The sequence below is a fragment of the Nelusetta ayraudi genome, unplaced genomic scaffold, assembly GCF_046127955.1.
Source record: "Nelusetta ayraudi isolate G7.1 ecotype Tasmania unplaced genomic scaffold, CSIRO-AGI_Nayr_v1 ptg000120l, whole genome shotgun sequence".
Classification (NCBI taxonomy): Eukaryota; Metazoa; Chordata; class Actinopteri; order Tetraodontiformes; family Monacanthidae; genus Nelusetta; species Nelusetta ayraudi.
Window position 1 is genome coordinate 4,122,098 of NW_027466170.1, and position 8,832 is coordinate 4,130,929.

The window sequence follows — 8,832 nt, forward strand, 5'->3', positions numbered from 1 at the left end:
GAAAACAAACAAACAAAAAAAAAAAATCAGAAGCGCATGTTGAGTTCTCCGTTTGAACTACACGTACCGGCATGCACCGCGGCAGGTTTTTAACCCCCAAGAACTTCCGAGTTATGGGAGCTTGAGTTCCGCGCCTTTTGACTTGACTTGGCAGCTCTTCGAGGAGGACGTCAGCCTCCGAAACGATTCCGTCGTGAACTCCTTTGATACGACCTGACGTCGCGCAGTTTCATGTCGGGGATGACGCGAGCACTCCGAGGCCACTGACGAGCAGCCATGTTGTTACCGTCCGACGTCGCGCGGCTCGTGCTGGGTAAAGACGACCGAACAAAGCTGGTAGCCGTAGCGACGAGCTAACCACTGATGCTCTGTGTAAACAGGTGGCGGGATTCACCTCCGTGGCCGCCACTTTCACGCTATAGCTCGCCCGCTCCGCCACAAATCACTGCTACCTGACTCATGTCGATTGATAATATATGATTACATCTATATTGTGAGGTCTTTGTTGTTCACCCTGCAACTTACTCTAGCCTGTCTGCCACTTTGGCTAGTTTCTATTTCTCTCGCTCTCTCTTTCTCTCTCTGCACTTTTTGTATTTCCTATTTATCCCTACTGGTCATAAGCAGATTACCTTTGACCCTCTGGAGTCTAGATCTGCTCTAGGTTTCTTCCCACAAGGGAGTTTCTCCTGGCCACTGTCGCACCTCTGATTGTACAAAGCGCTTTGAGATGCCTTTTGGATGTGAGTTAGAAAAATAAAAGTTAAATAAAAGTTGATTGACTGATTGTTCCTACTTCCCTCCCTCCAAGGTTACCTCCAAGAGGAGGGACTGTGTGCCACCAGCCAAGCTTTCATCCACGAGAGCCCCAATCTGAAGGAGTATGCTGACCACACCATCGGCGATGGGACTATCCCTGCTTGCATGTTTGTAAGTCAAAAATCCCCTCCTGCCCACACACACACACACACACACACACACACACACACACACAAGTAGTTGCTTTATAAGTCATGCACATTGGGTGTAAACTGCATGTTTTGTCTCCGCCACACAGTCGGTCTTTGGGAAAGGTCTCACGACGATTTTAAATGAGTATGTCGCTACCAAAGCAAAAGGTGAGGCCATCGCTTGCTGTTACTACTACTGGTACTGCTGCTACTACTACTAGTACTGCTACTACTACTACTACTACTGTTGCTGCTAATTACGTATTTGGATCATATCTCGTCACGCCTGCCTTTTGGTTCCACAGACTCACGTCCTGAGATCCCTGCTGTTATGACGTCCCTGTGGAAGAAGCTGGATTTCACCCTCAATCAGATAAAGTAAGGCACTCCCGGCTTTAAACTGTCGATATGACTGATGAATGTTGAACGAATAGGCCACAAACTGATTGGCAGTCATTAAAAGTGTTCCGTCTCTTTCTTACAACCAGGTCGTTGCAGAACACCAATGCCATTGCATCGAGTCAGAGGAGTAAGTCTTTTTCCATTTTCTTGGTGATTTTCATTAGCATGTAGCCGCAGAAGAATCCTAGTCTGCTTATTACGTTGTTGTGGTCGCACATAGAAGATGTGTGCGTTTATGGTGGGGCATTTAGAATATCTCACTCTGTCTGAAACATGGTTATTACACAAGTTACCTCCAGTTGTGGGCACTAACTCTCAAAACATAAGTTGCAACATCTAAATTCTGTGTGTGTTCAGCTGTTTTGAGACTTCACACACGTTGTCCTCTCCTTTGCAGCACGATCACGCACCGGCATGGCAAACATAGCCAGACAGCGGAGCCTGACCATGGCATCGCCCGGAGCCATCCTCTGCACCTCCATCACCGAGACGAGTGCCATCGTCAGCCCCGCAAACACAACCAGCAGTGTTCTCTGCCACTCCACGCCTGTGAGCGACGCGCCGCTGCAAGGCCGTACAGCAGCAGCAGCAGCAGGTGGCGGCACACAGCAGCAGATCTCTGATGTCCGACTCAATCCTCCCAGTCAGTGTGACTAAACATACCCTGCACTCTGGAGTTTTTACGTCTTGTCCGCTGTCAACATCTATGTGTGAAGCCATTTGTTCAACGTATCATCCCTACAGGGGATTTTCCAGTGCAGATGGTCATCTCAGAACACAGGCTTGGTCCCGGCCCGCTGTCTCCTGGTCGACGGAAATGGTACACAATGGGTTTTGTGTCTTACTTACACAATCTTAAGAAAACCTTACAATTTATATGTGGTGTTATATCTATTGGGATTATCGCATGTGCCATTTCCATTCATTTGTTTATTTGTTGCTGCATGAACATACAAGGAAGTCACGCTGACAACATGTGAAAGTTATACATTATGAAGTAGAGGAATGGAAAGCTTTTATAGAACTGCAGAACTGCTTAAAGATCTGGTTGAGTGGAGAAGAAATCCCTTCAAGCCATGTCATACTTTTCAACCAATTTTCCCCAGAAAATATTTTAGTGTTGGATTTTTTTAGTTTTTTTTCATTTTCATCTCTGTTGTCTTCAGGGACACACCCAGGAAGAGAGGCGGTCCTGTGGCTGGCTCCAGTGGCGCCGCCAGGTTTCCCTCTGCCGCTGGGAGCTCCAGTGCTGAACCTCAGCTAGAGGAGGTGGTCGATGAGAACTTTCCTGTAGGTTCTATATTTCAACTTTTTTTTATTTTTTTTTATTAGTGTTGCCTCATCTCTGTGCTCAGCATTTTTGGCAATTCTGTTTCTCCATAGTCTAACACGCCTTTCCCTTCACAGCAACTGGTGATCCAAAACGCACGTGACAAGATTCTGGGCGACCGGTCGCTGCAGGAGAAACTCGCCGAGAACATCAACAAAATCCTGGCCAGGTGAGAGGTCCTCGCCGCTGTGCATTGTCGGGATGTTTTGCCATGATTGCTCTTCAATTCACTTTCAGTCTGTGTTGTAAAGTAACTTCTTACTATGATGGCGTTTTTTGAAATGTCAGCGATCCAATGCTCCCGACTTCGAAGGGCCCTTTAAGTACAGAGGAGGCAGACCAGTCCATCGACGAGATCTTGGGACTACAGGTGCTGGAGAAGCTTGCTTGTCAGAATGACAGTCCAGTTAGTAGCCCAGTGTTGCAGAGCAGTGTATTTTTTTCCCCGAAACAGTCCAGTTATTAGCCCAGTGTTGCAGAGCAGTGTATTTTTTCCCCTTCTGTGTTGTCATCCTGTTCCCTGACTCTTTGTCGCAGGGCGAACTCCACATGAGTGACGATGCCATTCATGACATTTTGGAGCAGACAGAATCGGACCCGGCCTTTCAGGCCCTCTACGACCTCTTCGATAACAGTAACCAATGATTTTTCTTTGATTTTGCAGAATGATTAAATCATGTTTGTTTTTTTAAGAGAGAAAGCTGCTCAATGCTAAACCTTCCCTCATGTTTGTGCAGATAAAACTAGACTCACTGATGGGGACCCAGCTGATGGAGATAATGGCAGCATTCAGGAAGTGGGTGGAGCTGCTGCTGCTGCTGCTGCTGCTGCTGCTGCTGCTGCTGCTCTTCCTGCTTCTGGACTTGTGTCTGCGGTCAGGGAGCTTCCAAGTGAAGGCCTGGGTACTGAGTTTTTTCTCATCACAACAGTAGAAAGACCCAGTAGAGACAATGCAGACAGTCAGCTTTTGACATTGAGGGCGGAGCATACGATCAGAATGACATTCATCTTATTTGCATGAAATGTGGAGGCAAAAATAGAGCTATGAGGTGAAGTTGACAGCCTGCATTGTTGCTGGAGTGGGTTTGAGTTGATATAAAGACTTTATTACAACGTCGTATAACCGTTCAAAGCGACCTGAGAGAACACATACTGTCTTTCATGAGTAAGTTAAGATGTAGCATCATCATTTGCAACATCGCTGTCACAAAAGCGTGTGATGTTGGGGTTGGAGGTTGTTTCTGTGTGTTGCTGTTGCTGAGCTTTATGTTGTTGTTGTTGTTGTTGTTGTTGTTGTTGTTGTTTTTAGACTTTACACCCAAAGATGCAAACGCTTCGGAGGTCACTCCGACCACTGTGAAAGGGAAAACGGCGCAGGAACGCAAGATCCGCAAGTCCACCACGCTCTTTAAGAAAACAGTCCTCGGCCCCAAAGGACGCACGTCCCGGATCGAAAAAAGTTCAGCCACGTTGTTGGTGAGCCGCTGCGGCCACCAGGGGGCCTCGTCTGCTGAGGACAGCGGCAGAAAAGAGAGAGGCAGAGGTCTCAACAGCAGCGGCGTTTCCACGTCACCCATGGATGTTGACGAGCCGCTGTGCAGCTCTGCCGCTCCGACGAACATCCTGGTCGCCCCGCAGGCTGCAGGAGCAGAGAGCAGTACCCAACCATCCCCAGCGGAGGCGCCGGCGAGCTCTAGTTCACAGCCGGCTACCAGCGGCGACGGGCAGCAGCAGCAGCAGCAACAGAACAGCAGCACTCATCCAGTATTTTTGCCTCCGGCACCAGTTGTGCCAGACAACACTCCCAGTGCGACCGCTCTACCTCAGTTTTCTCCCAGTGGAGGTGAAAGCCCTCGACTCCCACCGCCGACTGAATCAGTTTCCCCCACCTCTGCTGCTGCTGCTGCTGCTGCTGCTGCTCTCACACTCACCTCATACTCACCCAAGGCCGCTTCTACCTCTGCAACTACAACCACAGCTGCTCACGCGCCGCCACCACCGCCCTCTCCTGGCGCTCAGAGCTCTGGCGCCGCCTCAGACAAGGCCGACCCGAGCATCGTTTCACTGAAGATCATCATCACCGACAATCAGGAGGAGGAGCCTCCCAGCGACCCCGCCCTGGCCCGGGCCGTTTCTAGCATCTGCGGAGACAAGATCCCCACCATCTATCTCACCTCGCCGGCCCGGACTCCCGCCGCTCCGGCACCCGGGACGCCCAGGAGCAGCCTGGACGAGACGGCGCAGGCGGTGAGCGGCCTGCAGAACTATGAGGTCCTGGCCAGCCCTCTGGGCGGGAAGGTCGCCCCGCTGACGGAGGCCCCGCCGGTCCAGCAGAACTACATCATCCAGCTGCCCCTGGACGCCAGTGCGCCCACTCTACCGACAGGTGCTGCCAGCTACTTCCTGGTGACGGAGCCTCAGAATACAGACGGTCAGGTGCTGCTGTCTGCCGGCGTCCCCGGTGCACAGCCTCTGCCCATCGGCCAGTACGGGGTGGCGCAGACTTGCCCTCAAGGCTTCTCCCCAGGTAAGAAACATCAGCAAATGAGTCCAGGCAGGTTTCTCTGTGCTGTGTTGTTCAGAAATCTATCACTTTACATCTTAAACAGACACAAGCTGCGTTTCCATGGCAGTTTTTCACAAAATACAAGCGATGTTTCTAAAATTTCAACAGTGCAATTGCGATTTGAAGGTGTTTCCATTGAATGGTGTGAAGCGCATAAGCCGTAATTCTCGTCAAATCTCGTCCCACAACTTTTGCCACAATACAAAAGTAGATCTTTCAGTTTTGGTCTTTTAGTCGTTTAAAAAAATGACAAAGGCCAGAAAATCACCAGGGAAGAGTTTATTCCCAGCGTGATGCCACGATGCTGCACGTGCTGCTGTGTCACAGCTCGTTCTGATTGGCTGCGTCCTGACGTATCTGTAAGTGACCTTCTCCAGAATCGTTCTGATTGGTCAAATAGGTCATGTGAGTTACAGAGGCATGATGGGAAGTGACACTACTGCGTGTTCTCTATGGGACCATTAATTTCAAAAACGTTTTGGGCGTATCCCCTGTGTGAACAACTTCATTCAAATGAATGGGCTGCTATCTGGTGACCTGTTTTGACCTTTATTTCTTGTTATGCACAGGGTCAGCACTCATCCTACCGTCGCCCGCCAAGTCCGTGATGCTTCCTGTGTCAGTCATGGGCCAGAATGCTCTGGGGAGGGTCCAGATGGTGTCCAATCAGGTAACTGTGTTTCATTAAAAAAAGAGGTGTCCTGTTTTCCTGACTGTTTTTAAGGTTTGAGATGTAGTTCACGTTGTCTTTAGCTACCAATCAGCTGTTCGGGGTTACAAAAGTTAATTTCCTGGTTTCGTTTTATTAACATGTTCTTTTTAGTACAGTATATTGTGTATGTATCATATTTAAACAAATCCAGGCAAAATATTTGCAAGGCAAATGTCCATTATCAGTAGGCTTCAGCTGTTTGCAATTCGTATTTTGACCCCCTTTATTGTTTTATACTTGAATTCTGTGGTTTAACAAACCTTCACTGTTTGATTTATTACAGCTTGTTACCGTACCAAACGCTGTAGCGGTACCACCAGCAGAGTCTGTAAAGTCCAAATCCCCCACAGTGGCCATCCAGTGGTCCACAGCTGCTGGTGAGTCGAGGCTGAGTGCTGAAGCTTTGATTTACAGCCGGCCTCCTAATTGACTAAAGAATGTCCTCAGCGTAATTTGGTTTCAGGTTTTAATAACAGCCATGACCGCATTTCTTCTCATTTCCAGGCACAGAGCCACAGTTGGTTAGTAAACTGGTCCAAAATGTGGCGCAGCAGGACACACCAGCAGCTGCCAAACATAAAAGGATTTTATGTTTCGACGCCCCCGTGGACATTCAACCGCAAACTGCTGTGGCAACAGTCGCCATCGCCTCGTCGTTACATCCCGCTGTCAAAAACTCGACATCCTCGCAGCCGGCAAAGCAGTCGCAGAGAGATAACAAGTCGGCGGAGGTTCGAACGAGGCCCAACATCCTGGGTGGGAACAGGCCCAAGAGGCGCGTCCAGACGGTCAGGTGCCCGGCAAGTCCGCAGACGAACTTCGCCCTGGTCAAGGAGGTGAGCAGAGCCGCACCGCCAACACAGCAGCATGACGCTGTGAAAAAGGACTCGAACCCGCAAGGCCACAGTGAGCACGACCGAGAGGGCGAACCGAGCAGGGTGGAGGATGCTTCAGAGGAAATTCCCTCGTCGGATAAAGACGGCCACACCAAGGACTCGGATGGCGCGGCGAAGTCAGGAAGTAAAAAGGAGAAAGAAGACGAGAGGAAAGAGCTTCCGGTAAAACCGCGAGAGGGCCGCGCAGAGAAGAGGGGCCCCGCCTCACAGGAGGGGCCGAACGTAACGGCCAATAAGGAGAACGAGATCGAGGGCAGCGCACGGGAGTCGCAGCCATCCACGCCATCCTCCGCCTCCCGGGACTTCAGCCCTCAGAGCGGCGCCCAGGCGGCGTCCACCCCCCAGGCCAAAGCCTCCAAACCCCCCTCCAAGACCAGCTCGCTGGCCAAGCAGGCCGCCGAGATGCTGCACGACATCCAGGCGCTCAACTCGCCCTCGCCGTCGCCCCGCAGGGCTCCCGCAGCAAACTCAGAGCTGAGTCCGGCCGTTCGCAGCCAGGAGGAGGCCGCCGCCGCCGCCGCCGCCGCCACTGCCACCACAGACTGTCTGAGGACGCCCTCCCGCCACAGGAGAGCCAAGGACGGTGGCGGTGAAGGGACCCCCAAGCACCTGTTGCCCCCAAACACCCCCGACGTCCCGCTTTGCAGCCCGGCCAGCGAGGCCGGCAGTGAGAACAGCATCAACATGGCCGCCCAGACGCTCATGATTCTCTCACGGGCCGCCATCGCCAGGTCGGGCACGCCGCTCAAGGACAGCCTGCGGCAGGAGGGGGCGGACAAAAATAAGTCGCCCGCCGGCGTAAAAGTCTCCAAGAAGCGCAAACTGTCCTCGCCCTCAGTGGTGTCGCCTGCCAAAAAAGAGAGGGTGAGCACAATCACTCTCTGACTTTTATCCTTCAGAGTTCCTCCCTTTTCCATGAGCTTCAAGTTGTCCTTCACAAAACAGATATGTGAGAGAAATTCAGCAGGTTTTGGAGGCTCTGCAAACATGCAGGATCTGTGTGGTTCAAAAATAACTAATACTGATTTTTAATTTCCTTTGGATTTTTAGTTGCCCCCTGTTAAGCTGCAGCTTAAGGTTCTTCAGCAGCATGTGATTTTTATGGATGCGTACATTCTGTTGGGTTAATTCTTTTGTCCTGTTGTTTTTGACCTCCAGGAGAGGAAGAAGCTCATGGATTGCTTTCCCCACGACCTTGATGTGGATAAGTTCCTGTCCTCGCTCCACTACGACGAGTGAACTGGGACGCTGGAGCAGCAAAGGAGCTGTTATGGTCCCTCCAGTAATAGAACAAGCCATGTGCGATACCTGTGCCTCTGGTTCTGCGTCCATAACCTTGCCATGAGACCTGAGATGCCTCTTTCATCCAATGAAGGACCTTAATTTGATTTGTCTCCTTTCCAGTGAGAGTAATCTGCGTCAATCCTGTAAGATGCAGCAACAGATGGGGAAACTGTGACACTTGGTTGTTTTTCTCTTTTGTGTGCTTTCTGGCTTAGCGTTAACCTTCTTTTGTGTTTTGCACCACAGTTCAACAAACGTAATGTTTTAATTCTAGTTCTAACGGATGATGTTTCCTTGGTCAATATTTGACTGTCCACTTAACACTGACTCACAGACACTTTGAATGAAATCAACAAGGCAATTCAGTAACGCTGACTGACAACATTGCCATTACAATATGGCAGGTCTAAAAATAATAATATAAATGGAAAATTTATATTTTATGTATTGATTTAGAAAAATGTGCATTTTCAAGTATTGCATAGTGATATAATAAAACAAACAAAAAAAAGCTTTATTCAATCTTTTCTGTTTCTGTGTACCCACTTTGTCATTTATTTTTACTGTGTCTATTTAAAAGAAAATATATTGCCGTCCTCTTCGAAGCTAGTATATTAATATAATCAAACAAACATGAGTGTAAATACACCGTAAATTAATAGATAAATGTAACGAAACATACAAATTCAAAG

The 8,832-nt window shown here is 49.7% G+C and overlaps 1 protein-coding gene across 1 annotated transcript; it reads left to right on the plus strand.

Moving 5' to 3' along the window:
• The first annotated feature begins 74 nt into the window (after positions 1–74).
• npat (nuclear protein, ataxia-telangiectasia locus) lies at positions 75–8,663 on the plus strand. Its single transcript, XM_076049712.1, has 17 exons — positions 75–313; positions 812–930; positions 1,058–1,118; positions 1,256–1,328; positions 1,439–1,479; positions 1,750–1,995; positions 2,097–2,172; positions 2,519–2,642; positions 2,760–2,851; positions 2,971–3,052; positions 3,220–3,316; positions 3,420–3,584; positions 3,992–5,209; positions 5,818–5,918; positions 6,244–6,337; positions 6,465–7,720; positions 8,015–8,663. The coding sequence occupies exons 1-17, from the start codon at positions 277–279 to the stop codon at positions 8,093–8,095; spliced, it is 3,963 nt and encodes a 1,320-aa protein (XP_075905827.1). The 5' UTR covers positions 75–276; the 3' UTR covers positions 8,096–8,663.
• The last annotated feature ends 169 nt before the right edge of the window (positions 8,664–8,832 follow it).

What these genes read in the sequence shown, in the direction of transcription:
- npat (XM_076049712.1), top strand. Translation starts at nt 277, where the DNA reads ATGTTGTTACCGTCCGACGTCGCGCGGCTCGTGCTGG. An exon ending in TGTCCGACTCAATCCTCCCA is followed by an intron (nt 1,996 to 2,096) that starts GTCAGTGTGACT and finishes TCATCCCTACAG; the next exon opens with GGGATTTTCCAGTGCAGATG. An exon ending in CGCCTGCCAAAAAAGAGAGG is followed by an intron (nt 7,721 to 8,014) that starts GTGAGCACAATC and finishes TTTGACCTCCAG; the next exon opens with GAGAGGAAGAAGCTCATGGA.